This window comes from Hyla sarda, chromosome 1 (assembly GCF_029499605.1).
Source record: "Hyla sarda isolate aHylSar1 chromosome 1, aHylSar1.hap1, whole genome shotgun sequence".
Lineage (NCBI taxonomy): Eukaryota > Metazoa > Chordata > Amphibia > Anura > Hylidae > Hyla > Hyla sarda.
The window spans coordinates 401,890,709-401,908,265 of record NC_079189.1 but is presented as its reverse complement, the minus strand read 5'-3'; the positions used below and the strand labels follow the sequence as shown (position 1 = coordinate 401,908,265).

Below are 17,557 nucleotides of genomic sequence, written 5' to 3'. Positions count from 1 at the left end.
CACTTGGACCACTCTGACATACGCTGTCTCCATTGGCAGAATCTGCTCAGAAAAGCATTTTCATCAATAAAGACGGCACATGTCTGAACAGTCCTAGTCCTAGCATCGACTGATTCATGCAGCACCTGCTGCGCTCGTAAAGTGGCATTCTGTAGTGTGAACGGGCCCTTAGAGCATGTTCACACGTGCATATTTTGTGCGTGTGTACATTCGTATCTGATTTTATCATTTACATACAAGCAGAAAATCTGCAGCAAAGTACATCTGAGTGAATGTAGTGCATTATTCAAGTTCTGCTATTCTTTCAATATTTCAGCTGAAAATGGATTTTTCCAGAACCCCTTTTTATACGAAAGGAATTGTTGGTAAGTAAATACTTCTTATTAAAGAAGCATTCCATTTTTTTTTTCTTATGCATATCATGCACACACACAGGGCTGCCACCCTAGGCAAAAGCTAATTGGCCTGCCCTTTGACACACCCCACCTTACTACTGGGGAAAAACATTGTAACAAACCCCCTCCTCATCTAATTAGCTTACTACAGTGACCTCTCGACCTACGATGGCCCCGACAAACGATAATTTCAACATGAGATGGCCTCTCGGAGGCCATCGCATGTTTAAGGCAGCATCAACATGCGATGCTTTTTTATGTCGGGGCCATCGCATAAACGGCTATCCGGCAGCGCAGACTGCTTCAGCTGCCACCAGATAGCCGTTTAGGGTGCCCCGTGAGCTCCGGTGATGTCTCTTACCTGTCCTCGGAGCTCCGGCCCGTCCTCTTCGGGATCCCCTGCATCGACGTCATCACATCGCTGCACACTCCATCCCTTCATTCAATAGGATGCCGGGGAAGCAGAGGCCTTGCCGGAGTGATGGGGACACCTCGGGGACGCGGTGACAGCGATGGATGGCGACATCCCGGGCAGCGGTGACGAGCGGTGATGGCCCGGAGCGGTGGGGACAGGTGAGTACAATTTCCTCTAACAGTGGTCTTCAACCTGCGGACCTACAGATGTTGCAAAACTACAACACCCAGCATGCCCGGACAGCCAACAGCTGTCCGGGCATGCTGGGTGTTGTAGTTTTGCAACATCTGGAGGTCCGCAGGTTGTAGACCACTGTCCTATACTTTACATTGCACGGATCCCTCAACATGCAATGGTTTCAACAAACAATGGTCAGTTTGGAACGGATTACCATCGTATGTTGAGGGACCACTGTACTTGGATGACACGCTGTAACAAACCTCCTTCTCATGTAATCACCTTACTAACAGTGTGACACACTCTAACAAACCCCTTCCTCATGTAATCTCCTTCCTACTGGGGTGAAACAATGTAACAAACATCCTCCTCATGTAATCTCCTCACTACTGGGGTGACACACTATAACAAAACTCCTCCCCATATACTCTCCTTACTACTGGGGTGACACACTAACAACCCCCCTCCTTATGTAGTTGACTTACTACTGTGGTAACACACAGCGCGGGGGGGTTATGGTGGTGCCGCTGGCTGAGCTGGTTGAGCAAGGGGTTTGGATGCAGGCTGTCTAACTTTCTTGTGGCGGGCAAAGCGGTGACCCCATCAAGAGGACGCTCTAGGCGGCTGCCTATTTTGCCTATAGAAAGAGCCAGCCCTGCGCACACATCATAACTAGTCCTACAGCAAAAATATTTTCAATTCCAGCACCGCTGCCTGTGTTTCATTACTATAACTGGGACTGTATTTAGAGGGGAAAAGTTTAACAGTAGAAAGAAACATTTTTTGTCTGATGAGATGTAATAGAAAGTTTCTTATATTCACTTGTACTATTAATCTATAATTAGTTTGTTTAGATGACAGTGCCTGTTAAAATTGCCCTTTTCTAACCTCTATAACTTTTCTGTTTACGAAACTATGTGTAATTTTTTGAGCTGTCATCTGAAGCTCAGTACGATATTTGTTTATATGGGACCACTTGATCACGTTTTATTTATTTATATGAAGTGACCAAAAATCTGCAATTCTGGAATTAATTTTTTTGTTTATGCCATTTACCGTATGTTTATTAATTATATATTTTACCAAATATGTTTATGGTTTTTCTTGTTTACATTTTCTTAAATTTGTTAAATAGGAAATGGGGGTGATTTCAATTTTTCTTAGAAGAGGGCTTATTTATATTTTTACACACATTCATTTAATTAATTTACATATTTTTGGTCCCCATAGGGGACTATTGTAAGCAGTGTTTAGATAGCTTATACTGTTCAATGCTATGTAATGGCATTGCATGGATTAGTGATATCGGTGCTGTGAGTAGCAGTGATGGCCGGCATAGAGTTAAGCAGGAGATGTTTGGCCACCATCTTAACTGATCGGGGCTGATGCACTGCATAGCAAATGTCCTGATCAGTTCCCAAAAACCTCCAGCACCTGTCATTTTGACTTTTAGATTTCGCAATCAGAATTGATCATTGCATCTAAAGGGTTAAATGACCGACATCAATGTGGTCACCAATGTCTGTCATTAGCGATAAGTCCTGGTTGATAATATGGTGGGATTTTTTTTATTACAATTTCACCTCATACATTTTTGCAGTACATTTTGTGGTATAATAAATGGTTTCATTAAAAAGTACAGTTGGTTTCACCAACAACTCTGTGTTCTGGAAAAAGAAAGTTATGTCTCTAAGGAAAAATAAATCGCCAAAAATTCAAATTAACTGCAGAGCCTGACAAAGGAGCATGTCTGCTCCGTAGCATGTAGGCTTTTTGGTTCTCTCTGCCTGCCATAGTGATGTCACTATTTTCAGGATCTGGGCTTTTTTTTGCTCTACATGCTCACTGGGTTGAGACGTTGCTGGCTGGGGCGCTCTCCCATGCAGTTGGATTAAACCATTGCTACCTAAAACAAGTACCGAATATGTTAGTTGTTTTGTCTAAACACCTTTAGGCTAGGATTCCACTGAGGTTTTGTCCTTGCATTTTTTTAGCGTAAAAAAACACATGATTTTCCCTGCGTTTTTTGCATTTTTACCTTTGTGTGGAAATTGCATTTTTGGCCCCTTTGGCAGTTTCCCTGCAGGCCAATCATCACACTAAGTGGCATGTCACATCACTAGCTGGAGTACAAAGCAGAGATGTGGATCACTGCAGAGAGCAGTACAATGCCGGGCAGGGGAGTGGAGAATTGTGGTGTGCCATCCGCTTCTCCCAATTGTAAAGGATGATGGCTGTGATCTGTCCCTTACTGCAGGTACTACTGCTACCAACATGGAGCACAGTCTCCAGTAGTACCAGCACTAATAGATAGATCGCAGCCATCTTCCTTTATAATCGGGAGAAGAGGGTGGCACGTCACACTTCTCCGATCCCCTGCCTGGCATTGTATTCCTCTGTGATGTGAAGTTCTCTTCACATCACAGATTCATGTATGCACAATCTGGCCAATCACAACTCTCAGCGCCAAACATGGGCAGGGCCAGGCAGGGATTGCAGAGAAGCATGGCGTGCCACCCGCTTCTACAGATTCTAAAGAACTGTTTATTAGTGCAGGAACTGTTACGCCTAGCGCTCCGGGTCCCCGCTCTTCCCCGGAGCGCTCACGGCGTCTCTCTCCCTGCAGCGCCCCGGTCAGTCCCGCTGACCGAGAGCGCTGCACTGTCATGGCCGTCGGGGATGCGATTCGCACAGCGGGACGCGCCCGCTCGCGAATCGCATCCCAGGTCACTTACCCGTCCTGGTCCCCTGCTGTCATGTGCTGGCGCGCGCGGCTCCGCTCTCTAGGGCGCGCGCGCGCCAGCTCTCTGAGACTTAAAGGGCCAGTGCACCAATGATTGGTGCCTGGCCCAATTAGCTTAATTGGCTTCCACCTGCTCCCAGACTATATCTGCTCACTGCCCCTGCACTCCCTTGCCGGATCTTGTTGCCTTGTGCCAGTGAAAGCGTTTAGTGTGTCCAAAGCCTGTGTTACCTGAACTTCTGCTATCCATCTTGACTACGAACCTTGCCGCCTGCCCCGACCTTCTGCTACGTCTGACCTTGCCTCTGCCTAGTCCTTCTGTCCCACGCCTTCTCAGCAGTCAGCGAGGTTGAGCCGTTGCTAGTGGATACGACCTGGTTGCTACTGCCGCAGCAAGACCATCCCGCTTTGCGGCGGGCTCTGGTGAACACCAGTAGCCTCTTAGAACCGGTCCACTAGCACGGTCCACGCCAATCCCTCGCTGACACAGAGGATCCACTACCTGTAGCCGAATCGTGACAGTAGATCCGGCCATGGATCCCGCTGAGGTGCCGCTGCCAAGTCTCGCTGACCTTACCACGGTGGTCGCTCAGCAATGGCAGCAAATTGCCCAACAAGGACAGCAGCTGTCGCAGTTGACCGCCACGTTACAGCAACTTCTGCCTCTGCTACAGCAGCAACCATCTCCTCCGCCAGCTCCTGCACCTCCTCCGCAGTGAGTGGCCGCTCCTAGCCTCCGCTTGTCCCTGCCGGACAAATTTGATGGGGACTCCAGACTCTGCCGTGGATTTTTGTCTCAGTGTTCCCTGCATATGGAGATGTTGTCGGACTTGTTTCCTACAGAACGGTCTAAGGTGGCGTTCGTAGTGAGCCTTCTTTCAGGAAAGGCCTTGTCTTGGGCCACACCGCTCTGGGACCGCAATGATCCTGCCACAGTCCAGTCCTTCTTCGCTGAGGTCCGTAGTGTCTTCGAGGAGCCAGCCCGAGCTTCTTCTGCCGAGACTGCCCTGCTGAACCTGGTCCAGGGTAATTCTTCAGTGGGCGAGTACGCCATCCAATTCCGTACTCTTGCTTCCGAATTATCATGGAATAACGAGGCTCTCTGCGCGACCTTTAAAAAAGGCCTATCCAGTCGCATCAAGGATGTGCTGGCCGCACGAGAGATTCCTGCCAACCTGCAAGAACTTATCCATTTGGCCACCCGCATTGACATGCGTTTTTCTGAGAGACATCAGGAGCTCCGCCAGGAAAAAGACTTAGATCTCTGGGCACCTCTCCCACAGCATCCGTTGCAGTCTATGCCTGGGACTCCCGCCGAGGAGGCCATGCAAGTGGATCGGTCTCGCCTGACCCAGGAAGAGAGGAATCGCCGTAGGGAAGAAAATCTCTGTCTGTACTGTGCCAGTACCGAGCATTTCTTGGTGGATTGCCCTATCCGTCCTCCACGTCTGGGAAACGCACGCACGCACCCAGCTCACGTGGGTGTGGCGTCTCTTGGTTCTAAGTCTGCTTCTCCACGTCTCACGGTGCCCGTGCGGATTTCTCCTTCAGCCAACTCCTCCCTCTCAGCCGTGGCCTGCTTGGACTCTGGTGCCTCTGGGAATTTTATTTTGGAGTCTTTTGTGAATAAATTCCGCATCCCGGTGACCCGTCTCGTCAAGCCGCTCTACATTTCCGCGGTCAACGGAGTCAGATTGGATTGCACCGTGCGTTACCGCACAGAACCCCTCCTGATGTGTATTGGACCCCACCACGAAAGGATTGAGTTATTCGTCCTTCCCAACTGTACCTCTGAGGTCCTCCTCGGTCTCCCATGGCTCCGGCTTCATTCTCCCACCCTTGATTGGGCCACCGGGGAGATCAAGAACTGGGACTCTGCCTGCCATAGGAAGTGCCTCTCCCCCCCTCCCAGTCCCGTCAGGCAAGCCTCAGTGCCTCCTCATGGCCCCCGTCCTGGTGACACACTGCCCCGTGCCAGGCTTCGCCCTCTGCCCTCCCTCCCCATTCCCACTCCTGCTGTACTGCCTGCCGTTGAGGAAACCCTCCATTCTTTCCCGGTGTCCTCATCCCAGGGGAGGCAGTTACCGGACAAAGATAAGGGGAGACCTAAGGGGGGGGGTACTGTTACGCCTAGCGCTCCGGGTCCCCGCTCTTCCCCGGAGCGCTCACGGCATCTCTCTCCCTGCAGCGCCCCGGTCAGTCCCGCTGACCGAGAGCGCTGCACTGTCATGGCCGTCGGGGATGCGATTCGCACAGCGGGACGCGCCTGCTCGCGAATCGCATCCCAGGTCACTTACCCGTCCCGGTCCCCTGCTGTCATGTGCTGGCGCGCGCGGCTCCGCTCTCTAGGGCGCGCGCGCGCCAGCTCTCTGAGACTTAAAGGGCCAGTGCACCAATGATTGGTGCCTGGCCCAATTAGCTTAATTGGCTTCCACCTGCTCCCAGACTATATCTGCTCACTGCCCCTGCACTCTCTTGCCGGATCTTGTTGCCTTGTGCCAGTGAAAGCGTTTAGTGTGTCCAAAGCCTGTGTTACCTGAACTTCTGCTATCCATCTTGACTACGAACCTTGCCGCCTGCCCCGACCTTCTGCTACGTCTGACCTTGCCTCTGCCTAGTCCTTCTGTCCCACGCCTTCTCAGCAGTCAGCGAGGTTGAGCCGTTGCTAGTGGATACGACCTGGTTGCTACTGCCGCAGCAAGACCATCCCGCTTTGCGGCGGGCTCTGGTGAACACCAGTAGCCTCTTAGAACCGGTCCACTAGCACGGTCCACGCCAATCCCTCGCTGACACAGAGGATCCACTACCTGTAGCCGAATCGTGACAGGTACTACAGCTGTTCCATGCTGGGAGCAGTAGTAGTACCTAAATAATGTCTAAAAGAAAGAGAAGAAAGTTTAAAAGTAGTAAAAATCACACACACTTTATAAAACATATAATTAAAATACATTATTAATAAAAAGTTTCACAAATTTAAAATAAAAATATACATTTTTACAATTACATGGCCCCTTTATACATTATCTACATTTTTATGTACCTGCCCGCTCATATAAATTGGTCCCCGATTGAAAATGAATAAAAATTTTGTTATAAAAAATGAAAAGTTCCCTACAATTTTTTCCATCCCTACTGTATCTTTTTTTTTTATATAGTAAACTACGAACTTCAATTAAAAAAAAAAAAAAAAAAAACTAACCATCCATTTTTTGGACCGCTAAAGTAAAAAAGAGAATAAAAAACGCCTGCAAAAATGCCAAAGTTAAAACCCACATGGCTTTTTTTGGGGGGGAGTTTTTCTACTCCCATAGACTCCCAAATAAACGCCAAAGTCTTAACAATAGGTAGTTTTTGAAAAACTGCCATGGAGCCCAAAATAGCTAAAAAAAAAAAAAAATGCCAAAAGGATTTAAAAAAAAAAAAAACACTAAGTGGATATGGCATTTTGCAGTTCCCTATTGACTTGTAGCTAACATTTGGCCACAGCGTTTTTTCATTGAAAAAAATGCTGTGCGGCAGAATGGATGTTTTTATGGGCGTTGTCTGTTCGTTGTTTGCATATTTGTGATGACAATGTGCATGGGTCCTTATCTGGGCACTTACTGTATTCATTAGCAAGATCTTTTTTACTCATATACCCATTTTGTAAAGGATCTATATGCACCATTGTTTATTATTGCACTGTAAAAAAAAAAAATAATACATCCAACACCACTACCTAATACACGGATGCACGCTGCTGTGGCGAATATAAAGTATACAAAAAATACACTCTTGGTCAAAAAATAGAGGCTCTTAGCGCACTTTTTGATCAAAACGTGTCCCCAATCCACCATGCAGAGGTGGCCTCACTTCGGATGGGACCCTAACATTCATTTCACTCACCTCTGCTGGGCACATGGCCTTTGACTTGGTGACATGCATGATCCACTATCAATTTAAAAAACCTCCTGTGAACAGGGAGGGGTACACCGCTAAAAAGGGTGCCACTCCCCCTAACTTGCACAGTAAAGAAAAAAAGTAAAAGAAAATAGCCAGCACAACTACCTAATACACAAGTGCACGCTGCTGTGGCAAATACAAAGTATATACAAATAAGAAGGTTGCAGCAGTACTCTTGGTCAAAAAATGGAGGCTCTAGCGCACTTTTGATCAAAAAAGCACCCCTCCCTATTCATTGGAGGTATTTTAAATTGATAGTGTATCCTGCATGTCACCCAGTCAGAGGCCATATACCCAGCAGAGGTGAGTGGAATGAGAATGTTAGGGTCCCATCCGAAGTGAGGCCACCTCTGCGTGGTGGATGGGGGACACTTTTTGATCAAAAAGTGCGCTAAGAGCTTCCATTTTTTGACCAAGAGTGCTGCAGCATCCTTCTTATTTGTATACTATTGTTTCATACTATATTGATTTACAGTACTTACATATAAGTGGTGAACGGGATTCCACCTTCTAACACCAGGCTGAAGTGGATATACACACTTTTTCAGATTTAGCCCTGGTGTATTTCTCTTTATCTTACATATGTTTATATGTATTTTAGTCAAATGTATCTGGAAATGATGAAAATAATATGTGAATGGTCTTACTAAGCTATATAGACAACAATACAGACTAATATATATAAAATAGAGAACAAATTTAGCTTTGAGTCATGACCAAATTGCATGTTCACAATGAAACAGCAAGAGGAAGTAAAGTAAATGTAGACTGTGGTCACCCCAAAGGATGTGCATTTCTGTCTGTGACATTTTCCTGTGGAAAATGTGATCAATACTGTCAAAACTTACAATGCTTAAAAAAAAAGTATATAAAAGATCATATTTAGTGCATATTAAAGTTAATCTAAGGGGGTGTTGTTAAAGTCTAAAAGATCAGGGGCATGAGCTTCAACATACATATTGAACTTCTTCCTCTCAAAAAAATATATTGAAGTCAGCATATACAAAAGAAGAAAGCAGCACTCCTGTAGCTATGCACGGGTGCCAACCAGCCAGGGTCCCGGTCCAGCATCCTCAATATATACTCCAAAGAGAAGACGGCAGCACTCCAATATAGTGAAAAACAAGATTATGTATTCCCCCCAATGTGCAGCAAAGACAGACAGCATAGCTATAAAACAAGTGCTAGGGTAGTGTCACACTTAGGGTATAGCACATGATAAAGGATGTTGGCAGGTACAAGCTCAATCCACTGTTGGTAGGAAGAATGAAAGATGAGAGTAGGGAGTAAGTAGAATCGAGGGTGCTCAGACTAACTAGATACTCCAGGAAAATACAGTCTGATACAAAGTGCAGACTGAAAAATAGAAACATCTAAAATAAATCGCAATTCTTTATTAGAAATTAATTTTAAAAATTAATTTCAAATGTCTGTTATACAGGTAGGACATACAAGAAAGGGGAAGATGATACCGGCCAGGAGTGAGGCAATGTGAGGCCTGAGACACAAAAAGGGATGTCCAAAAGTGAAGGGACCTAACAGGGCAGAACCAATTAATGTTGTATGCAGCTCCTCATTACAGCGATCGGGGCAGGACTGTGGGAGCCAGGCTGTGTGTGAGAGGTCAGGGTGGTGGGCTTTCTACAGTCATACATTACATGACTTATCCTGTACTGATTCTGAGTTGCGTCCTGTAAATCTGTTATCAAAAGTCTAAACATAACAAGAAATAATTACAGAAACGAACATACCATATCTTACCAGGCCATAACAATATAATTAATCATAATAAAGGACCAATCATAAAACCACTGACATCATAACATGAATCACGCAGAAAAAGGAGGAGGGAGGGGGGAGGGTAAAGCCTACCTGCCTTTTTTTTTTGGGGGGGGGGATCTATGGAGGGTGGGAATGGGGTAGGGGAGCCTGTCTACCTACCTGCCTAAAGGGGTGGGGGTGATCAACATATCTATGGAGGGTGAAAAGGGGGAGGGAAGTCTGTCTACCACCTGCCTAAAGGTGTGGGGGGGGGGTACATCAATCTATCTATGGAGGGTGGCATTTATATGTATGAGTGTGTGTGTGTGTGTGTGTGTGTGTGTGTGTATGTAAATGTATGTATATATATATATATATATATATATATATATTCACACACAAACACACAGGGCTCTAGACCTGCAGGAATGCATGGGAACTGAGTTGCTGCACTTTTGTCACAGCAGGAACACCATTTCCATTAGCAGGACCAGCCCTTGAGTGGAAATCTGTGATGAGTTTTCTCACTTTTTCTCACTTGATCTATGTATACACACTGCTCAAAAAATAAAGGGAACACTAAGATAACACATCCTAGATTTGAATGAATGAACTAATCGTATGAAATACTTTCGCCTTTACATAGTTGAATGTGCTGACAACAAAATCACACAAAAATTATCAATGGAAATAAAATGTATCAACCCATGGAAGTCTGGATATGGAGTCACACTCAAAATCAAAGGGGAAAACCACACTACAGGCTGATCCACTTTTAACCCCTTAAGGACTGAGCCCTTTTTCACCTTAAGGACTCGGCCATTTTTTGCAAATCTGACCACTGTCACTTTAAACATTTATAACTCTGGAATGCTTTTAGTTATCATTCTGATTCCGAGATTGTTTTTTCGTGACATATTCTACTTTAACTTAGTGGTAAAATTTTGTGGTAACTTGCATCCTTTCTTGGTGAAAAATCCCAAAATTTGATGAAAAAATTTGAAAATTTTGCATTTTTCTAACTTTGAAGCTCTCTGCTTGTAAGGAAAATGGATATTCCCCAAAAAATTTTTTCATTCACATATATAATACGTCTACTTTATGTTTGCATCATAAAATTGACATGTTTTTACTTTTGGAAGACACCAGAGGGCTTCAAAGTTCCGCAGCAATTTTCCAATTTTTCACAAAATTTTTAAACTCGCCTTTTTTCAGGGACCAGTTCAGGTTTGAAGTGGATTTGAAGGGTCTTCATATTAGAAATACCCAATAAATGACCCCATTATAAAAACTGCACCCCCCAAAGTATTCAAAATGACATTCAGTAAGCGTTTTAACCCTTTAGGGGTTTCACAGGAATAGCAGCAAAGTGAAGGAGAAAATTCACAATCTTCATTTTTTACACTCGCATGTTCTTGTAGACCCAATTTTTGAATTTTGCAAGGGGTAAAAAGGAGAAAATTTTTACTTGTATTTGAAACCCAATTTCTCTCGAGTAAGCACATACCTCATATGTCTATGTTAATTGTTCGGCGGGCGCAGTAGAGGGCTCAGAAGGGAAGGAGCGTCAAATGGTTTTTGGGGGGCATGTCACCTTTAGGAAGCCCCTATGGTGCCAGAACAGCAAAAAAAAAACACATGGCATACCATTTTGGAAACTAGACCCCTCGGGGAACGTAACAAGGGGTTAAGTGAGCCTTAATACCCCACAGGCGTTTCACGACTATTGCATATGTAAAGAAAAAAAAAACATTTTTTACCCAAAAATTTTACATTTTTAAAAAGGGTAAAAGCAGAAAAGCCCCCCAAAATTTGTAACACAATTTCTCCCGAGTACGGCGATACCCCATATGTGACCCTAAACTGTTGCCTTGAAATACGACAGGGCTCCAAAGTGAGAGCGCCATGCGCAATTGAGGCCTAAATTAGGGACTTGCATAGGGGTGGACATAGGGGAATTCTACGCCAGTGATTCCCAAACAGGGTGCCTCCAGCTGTTGTAAAACTCCCAGCATGCCTGGACAGTCAACGGCTGTCCGACAATACTGGAAGTTGTTGTTTTGCAACAGCTGGAGGCTTCATTTTGGAAACCGTGGCGTACCAGACGTTTTTCATTTTTATTGGGGAGGGGAGGGGGGCTGTTTAGGGGTATGTGTATATGTAGTGTTTTTTACTTTTTATTTTATTTTTTGTGTTAGTGTAGTGTAGTGTTTTTAGGGTACAGTCGCACGGGCGGGGGGTTCACAGTAGTTTCTCGCTGGCAGTTTGAGCTGTTGCAGAAAATTTGCTGCAGCTCAAACTTGCAGCCAGATACTTACTGTAAGCCTCCGCCCAAGTGAGTGTACCCTGTACATTCACATTGGGGGGGACATCCAGCTGTTGCAAAACTACAACTCCCAGCATGTATGGTCTATCAGAGCATGCTGGGAGTTGTAGTTTTGCAACAGCTGGAGGCACACTGGTTATGTATCACTGAGTTTGTGACCTTACTCAGTGTTTCAAAACCAGTGTGCCTCCAGCTGTTGCAAAACTACAACTCCCAGCATGTACGGTGCATGGTGTAAGGTGACTGCTGGGAGTTGTAGTTTGCAACAGCTGGAGGCACACCGGTCGTGAAACACTGAACTAGGTAAAAAAAAAAATGGGTTTCACAACCAGTGTGCCTTCAGCTATTGCAAAACTACAACTCTCAGCAGTCACCGACAGCCAACGGGCATGCTGGGAGTTGTAGTTATGCAACCAGCAGATGCACCACTACAACTCCCAGCATGCACTTTAGCTTTTTGTGCAAGCTGGGAGTTGTAGTTATACAACAGCTGAAGGTACACTTTTCCATAGAAAAAATGTGCCTCCAGCTGTTGCAAAACCATAAGTCCCAGCATGCCCATAAGGGAATGCTGGGAGTTGTGGTGGTCTGCCTCCTGCTGTTGCATAACTACAGCTCCCAGCATGCCCTTTTTGCATGCTGGGAGCTGTTGCTAAGCAACAGCAGGAGGCTGTCACTCACCTCCTGCTGCTGCTCCATCACAGGACTGTCCCTCGCCGCGGCCGTCACTCCTGGGGCCCCAGCATCCGGGGTCGTCTTCCCGCACCCGCTCACGTCCTCCGGAAGAGGGGCGGAGCGGGTGCGGGAGTGACACCCGCAGCAGGCGCCCTGATTGGTCGGCCGGTAATCCGGCCGACGAATCAGGGCGATCGTGAGGTGGCACCAGTGCCACCTCACCCCTGCAGGCTCTGGCTGTTCGGGGCCGTCAGAGACGGCCCCGAACAGCCAGTAATTCCGGGTCACCTAGCCACTGGAGACCCGATTGACCCGGAATCGCCGCAGATCGCTGGACTGAATTGTCCAGCGATCTGCAGCCATCGCCGACATGGGGGGGGCATAATGACCCCCCTGGGCGATATGCCGGGATGCCTGCTGAATGATTTCAGCAGGCATCCGGCTCCGGTCCCCAACCGGCTAGCGGTGGGGATCGGAATTCCCACGGGCGTATGGATACGCCCTGCGTCCTTAAGGACTCGGAATGCAGGGCGTATCCATACGCCCTGCATCCTTAAGAGGTTAATGTAATGTTCTTAAAACAAGTCAAAATGAGGCTCAGTAGTCTGTGTGTGGCCTCCATGTGCCCGTATGACCTCCCTACAATGCCTGGGCATGCTCCTGATAAGATGGCAGATGGTCTTCTGAGGGATGTCCTCCCAGACCTGGACTAAAGCATCCGCCAACTCCTGGACAGTCTGTGGTGCAACCTGGCGTTGGTGGATGAAGCGAGACATGATGACCCAGATGTGCTCAATTGGATTCAGGTCTAGGGAATGGAAGAGCCAGTCCATAGCATCAATGCCTTCCTCTTGCAGGAACTGCTGACACACTGAGGCCCCATGAGGTCTAGTAATGTCTTGCATTAAGAGGAACCCAGGGCCAACCGCACCAGCATATGTCTCACAAGGGGTCTGAGGATCTCATCTCGGTACCAAATTGTATTCAGGCTACCTCTGGCAAGCACATGGAGGGCTGTGCGGCCCCCCAAAGAAATGCCACCTCACACCATTACTGACCCACCGCGAAACCGATCATGCTGGAGGATGTTGCAGTCAGCAGAACGTTCTCCATGGCGTCTCCAGACTCTGTCATGTCTGTCACATGTGCTCCGTGTGATTCTGCTTTAATCTGTGAAGAGCACAGGGCCCCAGTGGTGGATTTGCCAATCTTGGTGTTCTCTGGAAAATGCCAAACGTCCTACTATAAGCAAAACCCCTGTGGACGTCGGGCCCTCATACCACCCTCATGGAGTCTGTTTCTGACTGTTTGAGTGGACACATGCACATTTGTGGCGGAGTTAATTTTGCAGGGCTGTGGCAGTGCTTCTCCTGCTCCTCCTTGCACAAAGGCGGAAGTAGCGGTCCCGCTCCTGGGTTGTTGCCGTCCTACGGCCTCCTCCACGTCTCCTGATGTACTGGCATGTCCCCTGGTAGCCCCTCCATGCTCTGGAAACTACGCTGACAGACACAGCAAACCTTCTTGCCACAGCTCGTATAGATGTGCCATCCTGGATGAGTTGCACTATCTGAGCCACTTGTGTGGGTTGTAGGGAGCCTACAACCTCATGCTACCACTACAGTGAAAGCACCGCCAGCATTCAAAATTGACCAAAACATCAGCCAGGAAGCACAGGAACTCTAAAGTGGTCTGTGGTCACCACCTGCAGAACTACTCTTTTATTGGGGGTGTCTTGCTAATTGCCTACAATTTCCACATATTGTCTGTTCCATTTGCACAACAGCATGTGAAATTGATTGTCAATCAGTGTTGCTTCCTGAGTGGACAGTGTGATTTCACAGAAGTGTGATTAACTTTAAGTTAAATTGTGTTTAAGTGTTCCCTTTATTTTTTTGAGCAGTGAATGTAATATATATCTCAATAGGGAGAGAAAAAACAGCACACCTGAAGAGATGATTTTTGTGTATGGTGCATGCCGCTTCTGGAGCCGTGGTCAGGATCCCACCATTTAGACAGCAAACGAGGATCTCACTGCAGCATACAGTAATAACATGAAAAAAACTTATTCCATAAAAAGTGTTTTCACAGAAAGCGTTTCGACCAGGCTCACTCAGTCATTATCAAGCAGTGCACATTGTAAAGTTTCACACACATATAAATGGGGGTAGGAATCAACTGATACCTACAGTGCATTATAATACAATGAATCCATACAATGATAAAATATTATAGCAGTGTACATATTTAAATCTCCTTATCGTATCATATAGTAATTTACAGTGCTGTAAAGGTACTTACAGTGATAAAAAGTGCATTAAAAACAGGTACTGCCAATATAAAATATAATTGGATATATCCAAGCACATCTGAAAAACATACATATTGTGATTAGAGGGCGGAGACTTCGTAACACTCACCGGATGCGCTGAATGTAAACATGCAATATTGCAAAAGAGTAAGCATGGGACACTCCCTACTGCGCATGCGTGCGCACAAATTATGACAGCATCAGGAAGTGCATCAATCCTGGGCCAATCGCCCATGTCAACACCATGACGTCGCTGTATGTATGAGGCGTGTAGAAGTCTTGCAATTCTGTAAACAATGTGCAGCACTTCCGCGCATGCGCATTGTTCAGCAGGGCTCACCAAACGCCATTTTGGTTAAAGGAACTACTCATTCTGCCAAACTTTGTATAACATGAATTATAACTTCACCCAGCATTGGTATTAGAGTGTATAAGTGACCATTTAAAGGGGTACTACCGTGGAAAACTTTTTTTTTAAATCAACTGGTGCCAGAAAGTTAAACAGATTTGTAAATCACTTATATTAAAAAAATCTTAATCCTTCCAGTACTTTTTAGGGGCTGTATACTAAAGAGAAATCCAAAAAAGAAATGCATTTCCTGTTATGTCCTGACCACAGTGCTCTCTGCTGACCTCTGCTGTCCATTTTAGGAACTGGAGAAAATCCCCATAGCAAACATATGCTTCTCTGGACAGTTCCTAAAATGGACAGCAGAGGTCAGCAGAGAGCACTGTGGTCAGGACATCACAGGAAATGCATTTCTTTTTGGATTTCTCTTTAGTATACAGCCCCTAAAAAGTACTGGAAGGATTAAGATTTTTTAATAGAAGTGATTTACAAATCTGTTTAACTTTCTGGCACTAGTTGATTTAAAAAAAAAAGCTTTCCACTGTACCCCTTTAAGGCAGTGTGTGGCAGCCAATATTATAGGATACAATAAACATCTCTCCTGCAACCAAATAAAAGACATGAACCCCACATTGTTATACACAATCGTTGGTCACATTATAGAATCCCCTGGCACAGGCAGTTCAGATAATCCACATTTAGTGAAAAATCCAACCTGCCAGCCAGTAAGTATATCAGTCTTCACATCCTGTCACACTTGTAAATGCTGTAATATACACTTGTTCACTGCTAAGAAAATCTCTGCAAGGATGGCAAGAGTTCCAAACTCCATAGGTTGGATGCCCAATATACTTTAGTAAACACGCTTCCCAATGTTGACACAATACCCACAAGCAAATGACATCAAGGTATTTTATTGGTACTAGATAAAACATTAAAAGACTCTAGAAAAATTCATAATTCCACATCCAGTGTGTACTGTGGGAGATCTCCCCCCTGGAAAATTTGGAAATGAAAACAAACAAAAGCATATATATTAGTGAAATGTGCACATCCACATCAATGTAAGCTACAGACAAAACAATAGGACTATATCTTTTTTAAATCTACCTATTCAATATCCTCGTAGATGTCTTAAACTCTACGTTAAGTCCATTTGGTTTCAAAGTATTAAGCATGAAGATGAAGATGAAGTTCACGTTTTTTCAACATTGCCTGTCTATCTCCACCTCTGTTAGCAACCGGAATGTGGTCTAAAATCATAAACCTCAATTCCCTTTCTCCATGTCCTTTCTCTGTAAAATAACTTGACACAGGAAGGTCCAACCTCTTCTTGCTAATAGAATATCTGTGTTGGTTTAATTGCATTTTAAGGTCCCATGTGGTCTCTCCCCCATAGAGGAGGCCACATGGGCACCAAAGAACAGTAATACTTAATCGGGAAGGTCTTACCTGTAGTAGGGTGTGTGAACTTATCGCCCCTCTTCATAAGGCCACAGTTGACGCATCCTCTACAAGGAAAGCACCCCTTGTTGGCTAGAATTAAATAGCGCTGTGTATTACCAGATTTAGTAGAGATGTCAGCCTTCACTGCCTCTCTTTCAAATTAGTCGTTCCCCTAAAAGACATAAGTGGAGGGTCCTTAAACTCTGGAATATTAAAGCTCTCCTGTACCAGATGCCAATGTTTCCATATAAATTTTGTAACATCAACTGAGAGATCATTATGTGTTGTCACAAATGCAATACATTTTTCTTTTCCATTCTTGGTCTCGTCTCGTTTCTCAAAAACCCTCTCTGTCTTCTCACCAGTCCTGTAGGGTAACCTCCCTCCCGAAAGTTTTTTGCGATAGAGTCCAGTCTTGCGTCATCATCAACTATTCTTCTGGCTCTCAACATCTGACTGAATGGCAGACTGTTGATCATCGCACATGGGTGGCAGCTGTCAAAAGCCAGAATGGTGTTACAATGAGTTTCTTTTGTAAATAAGTCTGTTGTCAATCTATTGTTCTGCATGGTCACCTTGATGTCAAGAAAATTGATACTAACAGGAGAAAATTGAATGTCATTGTCTATCGTGTTTAGAAATGTATGGAACTCCTGCAGTTCTTCTTCAGAGCCTGTCCAGACAAGGCAAATGTTGTCTTTATATCTCCACCACCCCAGGACAAGCCGGAAGTGGTGGGATATATAGATCAACATCTCCTCTAAATGTGCCATATACACATTTGCATAAGAAGTTGCCAGTTTCATAGTATTTATTGCTTCTTTATCCCCGATTTGGTTTGAGGATTCCTTCGGCCCCATGTTTTTACGGGCTTGATGGTGCTTTCATCCTCCCCTCCTGTGTTGTCCACCTGAGGTTTTCTTTTTCCTAAAAAAGCTGGAGTATGTAGATTGTCATCATGAAGGTTAGCCGGTGCATTCACTTGCATAGGTGTACATAACAACAAAGATAATCCTGCAC

General features: G+C 45.4%; 1 protein-coding gene across 1 annotated transcript in view; it reads left to right on the top strand.

Annotated features, from left to right (window-relative positions):
* The first annotated feature begins 320 nt into the window (after positions 1 to 320).
* Positions 321 to 17,557, top strand: part of LOC130308429 (uncharacterized) — a 70,377-nt gene continuing 53,140 nt past the window's right edge. Inside the window, exon 1 of the mRNA XM_056552246.1 lies at positions 321 to 365. Coding sequence (XP_056408221.1) covers positions 323 to 365 — 43 coding nt within the window. The 5' untranslated portion in view covers positions 321 to 322. The remainder of the gene's footprint in view (positions 366 to 17,557) is intronic.